The 18,132-nt window shown below is 44.6% G+C and overlaps 1 protein-coding gene across 3 annotated transcripts in view; it reads left to right on the top strand.

Annotated features, from left to right (window-relative positions):
- Positions 1–18,132, top strand: part of LOC108162346 (zinc finger protein ush) — a 78,275-nt gene that overhangs the window by 48,688 nt on the left and 11,455 nt on the right. For 2 of the 3 annotated variants that reach the window (XM_017297045.2, XM_017297046.2), the window contains exon 2: positions 8,074–8,118. In XM_017297045.2, the coding sequence (XP_017152534.1) occupies positions 8,074–8,118 (45 nt within the window). Of the gene's footprint in view, positions 1–4,495; positions 5,363–8,073; positions 8,119–18,132 lie in introns of those variants that run through there. The other variant, XM_017297047.2, reaches the window with a different exon arrangement.

Genomic DNA, 18,132 nt, shown 5'->3' on the forward strand with positions numbered 1-18,132 from the left:
AAGGGTATCTATGACACAGCAAGAAATAAGTATTTCCTAGAGCACAGAATCCATATAGCTACATCTCTACAAACAACAGGATCTTGGGAGCAAAGGAAGCTGGGGGAGACCTCTGTAAGCCTCTATTCCGATGAAGGTATATTCCGATAATTCACGATGAAAAAACCCTGTGATATCCACAATCTTTAAGATATTATTCGGAAACCCTGCACACCTGTAGATAGGACTATTGTCTATCCAGTAAACGAATAAAAGCCAGCAACAGATATCGTATTTATTAATCTACAAAATCAGAATCTAAGATATTTTTAGATTGGATAAATAATTCTATGTTCCTGTTGTATCTAGGCAAACAACAGTTTAAGCATTCGCTTTAGATATCATACATACATACATGCATATACGACTATATATTTCAATGATCTGATCAGAATTTTGAGGATACTAATCTGGTAAGCTTCACACTTCTAGAAAGTACTTTGATCTATGCATAAAATAGTTTTCAATTACGGGATACCTTTAGGGTCGAATCGATCCACTGCAAAGTGCTCTCTTGTTTCGTTTTTTGGAGTTTTGTGGCGTAAAGAAGCAGAAACAACAAACGAAAAAAAAGTTGAGTAGATTTATTTCAATGATAAATGTTTTTCATTGTTGTTGTTGCTGGGTTTTTGGTGTTGTTTCTTTATGTTTTGCCACAATCACAACAACAACAACAGCAACTAATCTTAACGATCCATCTACCCGAAAAGCGAACGAAATGAAATAAAGCGACGAAAGAGACAGACAGATAGAGAGAGAGAGAGAGAAAGAGAGAGATGGTGATGGGGAGTGTGTAAGTAAAAACAACAAGTAAAAGCGATAAAGGAGTCGATATTACGACTTAAGGATACCTGGGAATCTCTGGTATTTAATGAAAACAGAAACCCTTTTGGAATGAAGTTCAAATGTTATGATAGTACAGCAGTACACTGCCCAAGAGGAATTCAACATTTTTGCCCCTCACTCTGTTTGTAATAAATATCCAATGTGAATGATTTTCGATCGATCGGTACATAATAACAATATAATAGCTCTTCCCACTATTAAACCCATACAACTTGATGTTTGTGGATACCACAGCCTATAAGTCGATTAATGTTATCGAGAGGGGGGTGCCATCATCTCACAAATAATCCAAGCTGGTTCCTCCTGACTTTTTGTATAGTTCCAGAAGAGTAACTCTGATAATTATGCGATAGGAAGTGGAAGTGGCATGAATATTTATATAAATATTATGTGGATTATGTGACCATCACATAAAATCACATGACATCATTGTGTCGATTTATATTTAATTAATAGACTGAGAGATCTACATTTGTAAGGGATTACTTGGGAATGCTTTTTCTTATAATGGATATCTCCAAGATACAGCTAAAGTATACAGAAAATATATATGCATGTCTCTGCATTAAAATCTATGTAGTAGATCGCTTATTTCTGTGACTTATCTCTACAAGAACGAAGCTGTCTCTGGATTCCAATGCATATCTTTAAATAAAATCCCCATATACCATCTTTCTCATCAATTGCCAGGGTATACCAACAACAGTACCAGCAACAAAGCAACAAAACAAAGCAATCCCCGAGTAGAAGTAGAAATAACCCCAAAAAGAAAAAACAGAAAACCAGCAACAACTGTGCGCTGTGCTCGCTGGCTGCTTTTGGGCTTATCAGCGTCAGGATCTTATCGGTTCGGTTGCATCTGCGCGCTCTGCTCAGAGCTCTGGCTCTCGCTGCTTGGCTTCGGCTGTGGCTTCGGTTGTGGCTTCGGAGCGGAGCGGAGAGAGCCATCGAGGTCGTCGTCTGTGGTGTCTGTGCGGGGGAGAGCCAGGAGTGGTTCACGGGGGAGTACTGCTGCGTCATTTGCAATTGCAGCAAACATTTTGATGCCCTGTACCCTGGAGGGGGATACCCTACTATACCCTGGAAGGGGATATCTTCTATGACTTTTTCGGAAGATGTTTGGAGGCAGAAATGGTTGATTAGGAAATCGTTTATCGATAGACAGCGATCAATCTTCAAGGGTGTCTACAGCTTCGTTTCGACCATCGAAGCTTGAGCGTTTTCTTTTATGTTTTTCTGTTTGTTGCTGATTTTTCTCTCTATTTTTGGCTTATTTTCTTGAAAACGCTTTTTGTTGGTTTTTCTGTGTTTTTCTGTTTCTGTAATCAGCAGACGTTGATCTGTCGCATTTGTTCATATTTATGTCAATAAATGAGCACGTAACAACAGTGACACACATAGATACACACACACACACACACCGAAACACAGCAGCCGACGCACGCATCAGAGACATGTGTAAGATACTTGTGGCAACATAATTGCAAAACAATTGTTAAGACAGAAAGGGGGAGACAGAGAGAGAGAGAGAGAGAGATGGAGCAGAGATTAAGCCAAAGAAACGAGAGATGGGCAGAGAGAGATTGGCCGAAAGAAAGGGGGTAAGAAGCGCAGGGTGTATTGAATGGAAGGTAGTAAGGAATCCTCGCTTAGCACAGCCCTACCTTCCTCATTTCGTGAACATTGGGGCCAAAACCCAATGCCACATTAAGTGTTTGGTGGCGGCAGTTCAACACCCCAGCAACCAGCAAACAACAAACCAGGAACAACCCGTAACAACCAGCAGCAACAACAAGAACAACAGGAAAAACTGTTGTTGCCGCAGCGAGGGGCACATTTACCAACAACGACTAAAAAAAAGAACCTTTTTGCAGATATTCACGCATGAAGTGTTTATCGCGCTGCATAAGCGCGGAACAGAAACAAAAACAAACACACAAAAAACAACAAAAGTTGAAAGGAAAAACCAACACCCACAAAATGTGGAAAATATACGATATTCTAACACACACACACAGCCAGGGAAAAACACACACACAGAAAGGAAAGGAAAGGCGAAAGTCATTTCAAAATAAAAGGTGTAACGAATAAGGCAATACCTCTTAAAGGGGAGAAGAGTATGGGAAGGCAATATGTACAGAGACATATGTATACAGATGTATCTGTAAAGATTATAAATTCGATCATACCAGAAGTAGTTTCATCTTAAGGATCACTGCGATCTCTAAAAGATGACCTGACCCTAAGATAAAATGTAATAAAAAGTATATATTATAAGGGATCAATTTCTGCCATAAACTTATCTCATTTCATCATTTTTTTACTCGACAAGAGTTAATCCAATCAATATCCCCCCTCCCTTCCTTAGGGTACACCCAAGTCGCAACATATGTATTCTCTGGCGGCAATGAAGGGGTGTCACATGGCAGGGGGAGGGGGTTGGGTGCGTGGCAGTGGCAAGCGGCACGTTTAATGAATCTAATTAAAAGTCAACAATGGCAAACGAGATAATCGTCATAGAGAGGCACAGGCAGAGGCAGCAGAGAGGAGGGTGCAGCCACAGATGGCAGGAGTACGGGGGTAGGGGGTTTTGGGTGGATTTAACGCTTGCCACAACGCATGCGCAACATGCACACAAAACAGCTGATTAAAGAGAGAGAGGAAGAGAGAAAAGAGATAGAGAGAGCGAGCTGAAGATTTTTATCGCTTGAGAAAGAAGAAAACGTTTTTGCATCTGCAAAAAGTTGCCAGGGAAATGGAAATAAACCAAACGCCGATAAACATCAGAAGAGAGGAGCAGCCAAAGAGGAAAAGGAAGAGGAGGAAGAGGGCAGACATAAAGATAGATCAACGCTCTGCGATTAGGCCAGAGGAATGGAGGAAAAGCTGAACAAAAGCCCCCGAGAGCCAAAAAAGAGAATGAGATGATGGAGATGTGGAGATACAGATACAGATGGGGGATGTGGATGTGGATGTGGTGGATGGGGATGCAGCAGGTGGAAGTCCATCGAATGATAACAGATCCATTCCACTGTAGCCGTAACTCCACTTCCCCCCCTGCTACCCTGCTACCCTTCTCCGCTTCTACCCTTCTCCCCTTCGTTCTCTGTTTCGCTTCATGTGCATTTCTCAGATACAGATACAAAGATACAATTAAACACAAAACGCTTATCACTAAGCAATAATCAGAATTCCATTAGCCGTAGACGCGATATCGCTCGAAAGCATCTCTCACAGCCAACAACACAGCACAACACACCCCTCGCAAGCGAATGTATCTTTGTATCTGTATCTGCAACTGTGTGCGCGCCAGTGTGTGTGTGTATCCGTTTGTTGCCGCTGCTGCTGCTGCTGCTGGTTGGCTGAATGGCTCGCCTTCCCAACTCATTCGCTAGCTCGCTCGCTGCTGCTGCTGCTGCTCGCGATGTTATCTAACTGCGCGCCGCACCGCGCTCTCCTTATCAGTGCTTTATCAGTTTTTGTTTCGAATAATTTCGAACCGACGACGAAGGAAGTCGACCACAGCAGAGGCACAGGCAGAGAGCCAGCAGAGCTGGGAGCAGCACCAGCGGCAGCGGCAGCGGCTGTGTGTGTGGAAGATATCTTATTTCAGTTGGCAGCGAACCGAGGAGCCGGCAAAGCGACTGCGAGTGTTTCGGATGCAGATACGAATCCAAATCCAAAGAGAGACAGAGACAGAGACAGAGATAGAACGATACTCTTGAGGCAACAACAACTGTGTGTGCGACTGAAGGCAGAGATAGGGCAGCAGATAGACGTTCTGGCAGACACTGGCAAATGAAAGATAAACCTCCTCAACGTCGTCCACATCCACAAGATACAATATATATATACTGGATATACTATCCAGCAGACAGCCACATCCCGGCATCAACAAACATCAGCTGTGCCGTGCCTCGTCAGCGCCGCCGTCGCCGTCGCCGGTCGTCGGTCGTCGTTTTCGTCGTCATTCGATTCGGCCAACTCTCGGTATCTCTTGTATCTCTCACACAGATACTCTCGTACACACAGATACAGGCGCACACGAAAATTTCATTACTCACCGCCGGCCGCCCCAGCAGCGCCTGCCACTGCCACACTGCCACTGCCTGGTGCCGTGCCGTGCCCCGAGTTTCAGTTTGCCATAGAACGCGGACCGAGCAGCAAGCGGACACTCAGCACTCGACACTCGACAAGCGAAAGATAGAGATATAATCACGTTCGTCATACTAGACAAAAATTTGAATAATACAAGTGTTTCATTGTGAGTGCGAATCGAGCCGAAGTGAGTGTGAATATCAAAGTGAATAGCAAGTGAAAGAAATGCTAAGGGAACACCCAAGCCCCCAAACCCCCCAGAAAACATGTGTGTGATCAAAAGTGAAGCCAAAAAGTAAAAGAAAACTAAACCTCGGATTAGCCGCTACCCTGGGAAATCCAACTGGAATAACAACAATGCTCAGCAGCAATTCAAGAGGTGAGAAGTGGCTGTCAAACTGCCAGTTAAGTAAGCATTCATAAATTGAATGAGGACTGATGGCAGAATGAAAGACAAATCAACCACAAAGCTGGTTTTACGGAGAATATTCGTGTGTTAAATAGTGCTGCAGGAATGCCAGAAGTCAACAGAATGATTCACTGGAACGGATGGGATCTACTATATAGTAAACAAAGTTAAGCGGAAATTAAAGCAAGTTTACGAGTACACGGATGTAACCGGAACATCATTCCAGAAGAAGAGAGCAGAAACAATGAAATGGAAGCCACTAAATTACCTTAAACAGGAACTAAACAGCACTTGGGATTGTGTTAAGTGATTCTAGAGCTTTCCGACAGATGTAGATACATTTTTGATGTACTATATCCATGAGATGCATAGTTAGAAGCTAGAAATCGATGCAGGCTAGTTTAGGAGGGTAAATAACAGATAGAATTCAAAGTTCCACGAATTTGTAGTTCCTCGGACTACAAATAAAATCAGTTCCAGAGGAAATTTCATTCTAGGAAAGAATATATATAGCTGTCAAAAGAAGCAAAGTAGATCCATTGATTAAACGCGACGCGCGTTATGCAGCAGGGCACTTCGGTGCTGCCTGGGACTGCACTTGGTCAGCCGAAGATCATAGAACAAGATGATGAATCCATAAGTGAACAAAAGGGAGATACAACAAAGACACGATAAAGATCAGACCTAAGCAAAGATGAATAATGTTAGCCAATCGAAAGATCAGAAAACACTCCACGTTCAGTCTTCAGTCTGAAGCCGAGCTTAGCCGCCTTTAACCTCTGATTAGCAGCGACCTGCTATTTGCTCGAAAAGGAATGACCCACTAAACGGGAACATAAAAGATGATTTCTTCCCAAGAAGCGCTCTGTAGGAAGCAAAAAGTCAGGCCACCAACAACCTGTAAGCCCCGATGATGTGTGGGTGTACGAGAATGAAATGAAATGAAATCCCGCCAATTGCTGTCGAACACTTGGACTCCAGACGACTCCTCGACGCACACGTTGAAGGGAAAGGGAAAGGGTTGGGGATTGCCTTTGCCTTTGCCTCAGGTTGCCTTGCCTTGACTTGCCTTGCCTTGGCTTTGCCCCACGCTGTATCTGTGGGGCTCTCATTCCGAGGCTCGGGCGAGTGTCCGGCTCTGGGTCTGCGTCCAAGTCCATTCCAGCCAGCTTTCAGTTGCTTATCAGTCGACTATCTGCGCTGTGTGGCTTCACATTCATTCCATGGCCAGAGAGCTCTCGGTATAGCCATGTGTGTATCTGTATCTGTGTGTGTGTGTGTGTGTGTGTGCTTTGCTATCTGCAATCTGTGGCAAGCGAATGAGAAGAAGAGAAGAGGATGAAGAGGGAGATGGAGCGGGAGGGGGAGACGGAGAAATAAAAACGAAGTAAAGGAATTCTGCGGATTGTTGTTATTATTGTTATTATAATTCCTTGAAGTGAATAATCAGCGAAATATAATCAAAAATGAGAGAAAAAACAGCACACAAAACGAAAGACGAAGACGAGTCCGCGGAGACGGGGAGGGGGACTGGCCCGGAGACAGAGAGGCGTTGAGAGTGTGGAGCGGTGTGTGGAGTGCGGTGTGTTGGCTAGTGTACTGCGGTGTGTAGTGCTGTGTAATGGACTGGAGACGCGCTTGAACACCGGCAAACCGGGGACGGGACTACTGTGCGTAGCCGTAGCCCCCCACAAACACAAAACACACAAGCACAACACAGATACAAAGATACAAAGATACTAGCAAGAACAGAGAATGGGCGGGGCGGGGGGACAGCAGAGAGAGAAAAAACAAACAGTGTTTCACTCGAACAGCAATTATGATCGCTTATAGTACGGGTAATCGTAATCCCTTCCCACAGAGGGGATTATCTTTTAACCACTATCGAGGGCTGTGGATAGGGGAGAATGTATCTACGAAGAGTCTACGTCTGAAACTATAGGCTCTGAACGGGAAATCTATCTAAAGATGGATCTCTATTGGAGAATATTCTTTCTAAACTCAAATACACCTATAATATTTCAAAGGAACTATCATATATCGAAAAGATACTTTGCCTTAGAGTAAACTAACTTCAGTTAATCATCTGTTACGATTGCTTTTCATAGGAAATGTATCTTTGCTAGATATTCAGAAACATTTTCCTCAGACTAGGGAAGATCCTCACATCAGTCTAAGAGATCGAATATTTTATTAGTATCTAAAGCTATTATTACTGCATATTTACACATATGTATCTTCGTAAGGGAATTTATCTTTAAACAGAATTACCATTCAAAAATATTCGAAGCTGTTATGTTTAAGAGGAAACGATCTTTTTTAAGTATTATCTATTATTAGCAAACCTTAACCTTTCTTGGGTCATAATTTTCGTCTTCATCAATGAGTAAATCCTCGAAATAGGGAAATATATCCCCGCTATAAAGCTTTGAAATACCACTTCCTTATGGATATTTCTTCGATATCTATCTCTCATTTGTATCTCTAAGATCTGCATCCCTTATAAGGTCTCTCTGAAATCTGTATCTCCATCTGTTATTCGTTTCGGTGCTCTATCCTTATCTCTCTATCCTTAAAGATATCGCAAGTTTTTATCTCTTAGATTTGTATCGTTCATATTTGTATCTTTTCCATTTGTATCTCCACCAATCTCTAATATTATATTTCTTTCGCTGTTTCAGGTGATTGTTCCGATACCACAGAAGAGATGACCGTTGACAGCAGAGGTACGTACAATAAATAGAGCCCTCAAGGTGCCAAATCCTTCTCCAAGTATAGCAACCGACAGTTGTCCCTTATCCGCTATCCCCTAACCCCTCCATCCCGCCCCCCCCCCCTTCCCCACTTCGATGCCCTTTAACCCCGCTGTCCACTGTTCAATCCGCGATAAGTTTAAGCTTAAACGAAATGGGCCAAAGCCAAAAAATAAATTCTTATCTGCTCGAATGCAGGGCAACAGACACTGTCTCTCTCCCTCCCTCTCCCTCTCTCTGCGACAGACATAACCCGTTAATGCCCCAATAATAAATTTCCCCGATGTGTAGACTCTCTCCTCCTCCTTCTGCATCGCTTTTCCCTGCTCTTCTGCGGGCTGCTGATATTTTGCCAATAAAAATTTAATCCCAAAAAAGATGAAGAGCAGAGAAAGCTCTCTAATTTAATACAACTTTTCTTTTTTTTATCAGTGCAGTGCCACTGTGTACCTACTTCCCCTTTGACATCCCCCTCCTGTGGTCTGCCCTTCTCTGCGGTTTTTAGTGATTTTTGACACCTCAGCAGGACCTCATGGCAAAACCTCAGAAACCCTAAGCCTCCGAACGAACCCTTTACCAAAAATAGAAACGGAATCGCAGCCAAGGGGGGGTGGGGGAGGGTGCCACACACCACACACAACCCTCGTTTCAGTCACTTCGATGGACTGCAGGAAATGACAACGGGTCAAGTTCTCTCTTTCCCTCTCTCTCTCTCTCTCTCTCTCTCTCTCTCTGTCTCTCGTTGTGACTTTTCCTAGGACAGCCCTTAGCCTTTCACTCTGCCACCCTTCTGCTGGTACCCCCCGGGGACATGTATTTTGACTTCACTCTTCTGGTGGCATGGTGGCATCATTGGCATCAATTTCATATCACTTCATAATCATCAGGCAATGTCAACGTCATTGAGACGACGACGATGTCTCCCATGAACCCGTGCCACCACCACCACCCATGCCCCACCCCTCGGGCCGCTGCCTTTCGCCGCTTTCTCTGCCTTCTCCGCCTGTTGTGCCTTCTGTTTGCTCTATTTTAAACAGGAGCGGACTGCGGGTGACTCTATTTCCGATAAGAATGCACATAAATATTTGCTCTGGGCTGACATTCTCATGGAAATAGTCCTTCAGCGAGGATACCTTTTGATGTTTTCACCGTAAGAGAGGTTTTATATCCTAGAAATATTAGTTTTTATCCGGTTCTTCCTTTGGGACTGTAATATTCTCTGATAGATTCCTAATTTCTTGACGAAAATTCTCTGAAACTTAAGTTTTCAGATTTTGTTGTGGTTTTATTTGAATTTTCGATTGAAATTCTTTAATAAATTGATCATTTATTGGCTTAAGTTCTCTGTCGATCAAATTTCATTGATTGTTTTAGTTTTCTTTGTGTCATCGGGTGATCAAAATATAATTTGTTGGTCTCAGTTCTCCAGAGATTGAAACACAATTGTCAGGTTATTCTAGCCACCCTTGAGGGTCTTTAGATGAAATTTCTCTGTGAATTTCTACATATACATTGAACATCATTCTCTGACTCATTTGGAGGATCATTTATCATCGTGTATGATCCCTTTTCTAACCCTCTCTTCGTTGTAAAACCGTTCCTGCTTGCTTTTTTGATCTAACCTGCAACATTCCACACCATTTCGCTGCCATCTCAAGCATTCATCATTAATAATCCCCTCCGAAAACTGGCGGCAATTGGAGCGCCGCCCCGCTGCCTCGCCGCCTCACTGTCCATCCGCCAGCAGCAGCCTCCCTCGCTCTATCGCAGCCCTTCCACGTGGCCCGTTTTTGTGCTGCGTCAGTGAAAGATATTCTACAGCAGCAGCAACCACACACACACACACACTCTAACACCAGATAGTGGCAAGAGGGAAGAGAGGATGGAGGCCAGAGAGTCGAGTGGCCAGTGGGCGTAACAGTTTGCCTAAAAAAGTGGGCGTTTGTCTGTTGGGCTAATCTTTATCTGGCTGTTGACACTCCATGGCGACGGCGACGGCCAAGCGAACCCGGGACCCAGGGACCCAGCGATAGATAGAGAATGAGAGAGAGAGAGAGCCAGAGAAAAAGTGTGGCACATTCCTTTGGAGCTCGACTCCAACCAGCCAGCCACCCACCGCACTCGCACTCCTCCTGTATTTTGCCTCCTCTGGTTGTGCCACAGTTTGTGTCCAATAGATACTCGGGTTCTGTCTTACACTTGCATTTGTTTTCCTTCGTCCACAGATTGGGATTAACTTTTGTGGTAGTTGATCTTTGGTTTGGTTTCTGGTTTAGTTTATGGATACTGCTTTTGTATCTGAAGGGATCATATTTTATTGCAGCTTCTGTAGAGCAATCCCTTCTTTTGTACATCTTTGATACCTGTACGAACCGCTTTTAACCGAATCGGAATCCTAAAGATTGCAGACGCAGAGTACTAGATACTTTTGATTTTGGAGTATCCTAATGTTGAAGCACGTGTGCCTCCACAAAAACTTTCCTATTGATTTCGACTTTGGGCTTGAGTTGATCATCATACTATCATCATACACCTATCATCCGTACAGGACTTTGGATGCCATATCTGTACAAAGTCTCACACTTAGAGGGTCATTTAATGAATGATTTCTTAGAGATACTTCTCTAATTTACATTCTTCCGATAATAAAATCTGTGATAGAGCTCCATCCAAAGTCCTTTAAGGTCTATCATTTGCTTTATTACTGTATTTCCTTCTTTTTGTGGCTTATTTTTGGTGTAGCTTATGGCACTGGTGGATACTTCATCTGGTTATAAAAGTTTCTAATGAAATTGTATCTTTTTCTTGAAGGTTATTCCTTCTGCTTTTGCCTTTGGTTCTACACTTCTGTGCCTTCTATTTCCTATTAGAGGTTGTATTTTCCATAGGTTTCTATGATTGATTGATCATGCTTTCATGGGTGCATCGTGCATCGAATTCTTGTAGGTTTTTGCCTACCACTCATTGCAGGGTATTCCATCTTCTTGATATCTTTGGGGGCTGTTGCTTAGCCTCTGATGGTTTTTTTTTTTGTTTGTGGCTTGCTATTGATGGCACTCTTCTTGCCACTGATGATGATGCTGCTGCTGTTCCTGCAACACTTGCCACACTTGCCTCTACTGCTGTTGCTCCTGCCTCTGCCTCTGCTCCTGCCTGTGCTCCTGCCTCTGCTGATGATGATGATGACGTTGCTCATTTCTGGCGCTCTTCATTTGCTGTGGCTGCTGCTCCTCTTGTTGCTGTTGCTGTTGTTGCTCTTCTTGCCACTGATGCTGCTGCTCCTGTGCAATGTACTGTAAGCGCCTCTCCCTGTGCGCCTGTCCCTGCCTCCAGTCGTATCTTTGTGTCTGTCCCTCTGTGTGTGTGTGTGTGTTGGGGGTTTTTATCTATGAAATTCATGAATGCTTTGGCTTATCTTGCAGAATTGCATACTTGCAGCTCGCCACAGAGCCCCCTCTCTTGTGCCCCTCTTCTGGGCCTGGCTTTTTGGTTGGTTGCTCTGCTGCCTGCTGCCTGTTCCTCTTGTTGTTTGCCCCGCCCCGCTCCGCCCCCCGTTTGTTGGCTGGCTTCTAATGGCGCTAAGTGGTGACCCCCCTCCCCCCTTCGCCACTTCTCCCATGGCATGTGTGTCTCTCTCTCTCTCTCTCTCTGTCTCTCTCTATGTCTTTCTCTGCTTCTCTAATGGCATTTTATCTATGGCATAATTTTTTATTATGTCTCCCTACTGCCTGCTGCTGCTGTTGCTGCTGCCCCTGTGCCCCTCCTGCTTTTGCCTGCCTGCCGTTGGCTTAATGACAATCCTCCACACAATCCCCGCAGAGAGAGAGAGAAAAGCCACAGAACCCCACCACACACAGCACCACACACAGCACACGGCACACACTCCGAGACATCGAGTCAAATTGTTAGATAGCTTTTCGGCATGTAATTAATCATTTGACAAGGTTCAAGCTCCCAGAGCTTTACGAAAGGGGGGCATTCAGAGGTGGGGCAGGGAGGGGTATATAAAGGTGGGCTCGGGGATACCCTCAAAGTTTTCTCTTTTTTACGAGCGGTTTTTGGGGGTCTTAATGCGGGAAACATTGCATTTGCTGCGGGCAGAAGGCAGAAGGCAGAAGGCAAATGCAGCAACGAGGGAGGGGGAGGGGGGGGGGACCATTACACGGCGCTCACGACTCGGCTGCGTTATCATCGGCGTTCAATCAACATGCCTCTTACCATTTCTGTTACCCCCGGGACCCGAAAGCTCTGTAGAGCTCTTTTTTGCTAGAGAATATTACGCATACGCAGTGTTTGCCGTGGAGTTGGGGCAAATATAGTGGAAATGAAGAAAGATTAGAGATTAGTATAAGTATGTACCGTTTATAATGACAGAACCATTATGTTCTATCTCCAAACTGCTCAAAATCTTAACTCTTAAGCTTTGATTCTTTCAGTTAATAGATGTGATAGAAATGCAATGAAAATGATCTTCTAAACTGTAGAAGACTTTAGGAACCTTTAGTCCTTCCTTTTGAAGTCCTTCCCCTTTTCAGGGATGGGATATGGGATTTTCAGATGGGATACTTCTCCAGGAATCAAAGTCCAAGCTTCTTCCTTAAGAGAGAAAGACTCTTTAGCTCGTTCTTTCTCTTATTTCAAAGACTCTAAAAGATCTCTGACTTCTTATTGGCAAAACGATCTCTCAATGGAGTCTCTGTGGAAACCATCTTGAAACCATCTTTCTGAAGCTGAAAAACCCAACCAAAAGTCGAGTCCACTCTTAAGCTAAACCCAGTAAAGACCCCAAGGAAGGGGTCATCTGTAGTGCTTCCAAACCTTGAGTCACATTTTGAAAATTTCGTATAAGAAAGTGCACCCTTTCCTCGGCCTCCGCCCCCGTCTCCGCCTGTGCCCCGTGTGTGTGCCACCACAAAGAATGATGATAAAGAGTCGTATAATGGTTGCTATATACATAAAAAAAATTACAACATAAATCACACACACACACATTTACGAGGCACACACACACCTACACATACAAATTTTTGGTTGTGTTGTATTAAAAATAATATCGTCGTCTGGTCGACGAAAGATAAGAAAATTTATCCAAAGGATTGCGTTTTGGTGTTATGGCCACACAAACCACGACACGACACAAAAAGTGAGAGGACAACCCACCCAACCCCGCCCCCGCCCACGCCCCCTCCATCTTTGTGTGCGCAACCGCAAGGACAAGGACGAAGGCCCCCAGTACCAGCAAAAAAACGAAGAACTTGAATCCTGTGGCCCGATGCCTGAACATTTTATGACCAAAAAGGCCCGTCTGCCGCCCCCCCCAAGTCGAACTCATCATCATCATCAGCGCCCAGTGCCCATCGTCAGATGGCGGGGAAGTGGGGCGGAGTCCAGGGCCAGGGCCAGGTCCAGGGTCAGGACTTAGGCCAGAGCGAAGGAGGAAGGAGCACCAGCTGTGATCTGTGGCCAGCGATAAGGAGAGAGAATACATTTCATAAATGCCGCGCCACAAAAAGGATTACGAGGCTGTGCCACTCGTGCTCCTGCCTCCCTTTTTCTCTGTCAATATTTGGGGGATATCCGTAGGGGGATTCATGCCGTAATTTATTGTTAAAATAGTATACATTTTATTTGCCACTTGGCTGCTGCTGCCACTGCCACAGCCACTGCTGCTGCATGGAATATCTATCTATCTTTTTATCTGTGCAGCGCTTGGAGGCTGTCTTTTGAACTTTAGGGAAATCTTTGATGTTCGTGGCATAAAAAGGCAATGCAATAAAAAGGATATAGAACTCTGGTTTCTAGAATCCTTCACAAAATATAGAAGAAGAAACCCTGTTTAATAAACAGAAGAAACGTTCTTTCTCAGTCATATAAAAATGAAACTCAAACATCATCGAAAATTTCTAAATTAATCTAGGCCTTAAATGGGGATAGAACAGGGACTTTAAGGGTATATTTATACGCCTACAGGATACATATTTTTGATTGGTATAGGACTTATCTTTGAGCTCTCCAACTGATGGCCTGGACCCTTTATGCGGGGCATCCTCAAGGCTCTTAGGACTTATGACATCATCATTTCCTGAACTGTTTTAAAAACCTTCAATCATCCGCTTTGGTGTCCTATTCCAAGGATAACTCTCATAGAAATTCTCCAAAAATATGTGATTGAAAAAGGGAATTTCCTTGTTGAAAGTCCGGAACATTTCAGCCCCGGATCATCTAAAAAGTTGTCTTTGAAGGAGTCGTCTCCTCATTTCCTTGGCATCTGGACATCCTTCACTTGTCGTGATACACAATGCAAGTGGTTTTCTATGGATTGATACCTTTCTATAAAAAAAGGAAGACATTCCTGTCAATGTTTAATCAATTAGTTGTCCCCCCGAGGAATGGCAAAGCCATGCCATAGATTCCATTCCTGCTCTTCCGCTTGTCATCCGACTTTGACTGGAACTTTCATCCTTGCACTCTACCTACCCTTTCTCCCATTTCTCTCTCTCTCTTTCTGTTCTGTTCTGTTCGCACTTTCTCCCACTGTCATGGCTGTTTGCATTTGGCTTAGCCGCTGCTTGGGGGCTTAAATCACGCACGAATGACCCTCGTCAATGGTTATGGCTCTCCGCTCCTCTGCTCTCCCGATGGATGGATGGGCGGACGGACGGACGGACGGACGGACGGACGGTATGGAATGGAACCATCATCCAATCATCCAATCATGTTGCTTGTTTCCCTTCAATGATTGCCTGTTGGGTTGCTGGTGGATTGTTTGTTGGCTTTTATTTGTACAAATCCAGTGCGAAATTCAATCAGTAATCGGAATGGAAAAACGAATTGAAATTGAAGCTGGAGATGGAGCTGGATTCGAGTCGAGTCGAGTCGAGTCAGTGGTGTGTACTCTCCTCTCTGTTGCCTTCTTGTTGTTGCTTGTTTTTTTTTGCATAAAACAGCATCACTTTTGGGGCAGCCTCATTACAAGCTGTTAGCAGGCACTTTGCACTTCATCATCCCAGCAGAAAGGCATACCCCGCATCCCCCCGCCACAGAAAGGCAGGTAGCCATCCCAGGGCCCAGGTAGCGTCTCTCCTTCTACTGCCTTCCCTGCCCCATTCAGTGCTTCTTTTGGCCTCCCGTGTGCCCTGCATTTATGGCTTATTTGCTGCCTGTCAGTCACTTGGCTGCCTGCCGCATGCCTCGCCAAACCCAACTCATTCGCAACGTTGTAAACGTTTATTGTGCCACCAAAAGAGCAGGCAGCAGCCGAGCAGCAGGGCAGCAGCCTCCCATACTCATCCTCTGGCTTTGGGGCCTTCGTGTTTGTCTTGCTGCCTGCCTACACTCCCCTCTCTCTCCCTCTCTTTGGGGGCCGACCTTCTCCTTCTGCCACACACAGACGCACACTTTTTGGGGCCTAATTGGTAGGTAATGATGTGTCTGGCTTGCCGCTTTGTTAGTCAGTCGATGAGGTGGGTTCCTTGGGGTACCTTGGGGTTCCTTTTTGGCTGCTTGGACTCCTCTGAATTGGAAGTTGACTCTGGGACTCTGGGACTCTTGGACTCCTTCTGCGTGTCGGCACTTTTGGCTTTGTTCTCTCTGTTAACTGCTTGTTGCTGTTGCTGGCTCTGCGGCTGCTTGTCGCTGACTGCGCGCATCTTGTTAGCAACTCGGACGCCTGTTTAGGCCTGCTTTCAAGCTCCCCCCACTCGCCCCTTCTCTCTCTCTCCTACCTCTGGCTCCCTGACTGTGGGGTCCTTCGCCTCTCTTTGGGCTGGGGGAATTTTGTTCGCATTCCCATTCCCCGATTCCCATTCACACAGGCTTGCAGGCAATTTTCGCGCCTCTTTAATTTACTGTTGAAACGAAAGAAATGTTAAACCTTTCCTCCTGCTGCTGCTGCCCCTCCTTTCGATAGAGGCTAGCCCCTCCCCTCCCCTCCCCTGATGGTGATTCCTGCCGCTGCTGTTGTTGTTGTTTCGTGTCGTGATTGGCTGATGAACACATCAAAAGTCATCAGCACATCAGCCAGCAGCAACAACAGCACAAAAATTGCACACAGCCAAAGGAAGGGGAAAGGCAGCAACAAAATAAAAGACGGACAGAGAGACAGAAAGAAGAAAGAATGATGGAAGTAAGCGATACCCTACAGTTCATGAAGTGGAATATTCAATTAAATGGGTTTTTCTATAAAATTTATATTTTTTAGGAGTTTTTTAGATTATGAAAACCTTTGAATGGACCTTTAAAGGATACAATAATTGGATTGTAGGCTTGGATGAGTAGAAACCATCCTCATACTTAGAATACTTAGAATATAACACAAAAATCTTTTTTTTTAATGAAAAAAACTGCGATTTGGCGACGTGTGCGCTTTCATAATTTTCCCTTGACATTTGCAGCGCCAATAACCAAGATAATTGATGGCTTAAGAAGAGAATTTTCTGATCTCTAATAGGACTTAAGACTGAAGTTCTTTAGTGGCATTCATTGCCAACAAATAAAGGAAAAATGCCCAAAATTTACCATAAAAACTAAGGATAGAAATAGACAAACCAAAGATGGTAATTCTTTTGTCTTTAGAAACCGATTTATATGCTGTTTGAAGAACAGAAAATGGTGAGACATATCTCCTCCCAATACCAGACCACCCCCACCCTTTAGGGAGGGTATTCTCCAATGAAAGACCAAAAATAAAGAGAGCAATGAAGTTAACACAATGCCAGACACGATTTTGGGACTGGGTTGCATGGCAGGGGCAGGGGGTGTTGGGCGCAGAGGCGTGGCTGGCCGCCCTCACGAATTGAGTGTAACAGTAAAACGGAGGAGATGGCAACATGTTGCTGTCGTGTCTATGAGAAAAAGGGAAAAACGGGACCAGAAACGGGGAAGCAAAAGTAGAAGGAAATGGAATCAAAGATGGAAAGTGGAGGGAGGGGAGTGGGGAATGGGAAACTCAATTGAATTGTGGCAACCCTTTGGGGCAGTTGTCAGTGTTTTGATTGATCTGCGGGAAGCGTGATTTGTATACAGCAATTGCAAATGTTGCCACAGTGCCGTGTTGCCATGTTGCAGATGTTGCAACTAGGATTGCTGTTGCTGTGCTGCTATTAATGCTGTTGTTGCTGCTGCTGCTGCTGCTGCTGGTACCATGTCGCATCCTCCTCCAATCATCATCTGATGATTGCAATCGACCAGAAGCGACATTTATGCAAATGCCAGGGACTTGTTTAATAAACGCAAATTATGAGCTTGGAGGAAGAAAAACAGCCATGTTGCCTGCCGCAACACCAGCCAGCAGTTGTCGCCCCCTGTGCCACATACTCTGCACCCCCCCTCCCCCGTCCGCGAGTGGGATGCTGCTGCTGTGTTGCACTGCTGTTGCTGCATTGATTACAGATTAGCAACATTCAAACTTGCACTTGGGTCAATTTAAATTTGTGCAACAGTTGCCGCTGCGGCACGGCAGCCCCAGCACAGCTCCTGCAACACTGCCAGATTGTGGGAGCACAGCAGTGGAGCAGCAGTCGAGGGGGAGTGGAGGAGCTGCAAAATACTGAAGCCCCAAAGCTATAGCCGCGACTGAAGATCGCAATTGATCTTCTGGCAACCCAAAAAAACTCCCGGCTCCAGGCTGCAGGCTCCAGGCATGCAAAAGTGTTGGTGGATTGCCTTGGGGGATACCCTCTGCGGAGAGGGTATGTGGATTACGAGCAAAAGTTTGGGAATGCACAGAAGGGGGTTAAAAAATCCTTAAAAAATAGTTTCTAAATATTTCTAAATAAAGATACTTTTTTCTTTAACATTGGGCAATCTATAAGAAGAAATCTCTCATTTGGACGCACTTTTTGTAAAAATATGTAAAATATCACTTATATCAGTCATTAAACACTTGCTTGTTGAAAAAAACAGTTACAATTTTATCGAATCTTACAATTTTGACTCTAATTCCAAGTTAAAGTTGATAAAAATGTCACTATTATGTCATATAAGAGC

The sequence above is a fragment of the Drosophila miranda genome, chromosome 4 (assembly GCF_003369915.1).
Source record: "Drosophila miranda strain MSH22 chromosome 4, D.miranda_PacBio2.1, whole genome shotgun sequence".
In the NCBI taxonomy this organism is placed as follows: Eukaryota; Metazoa; Arthropoda; class Insecta; order Diptera; family Drosophilidae; genus Drosophila; species Drosophila miranda.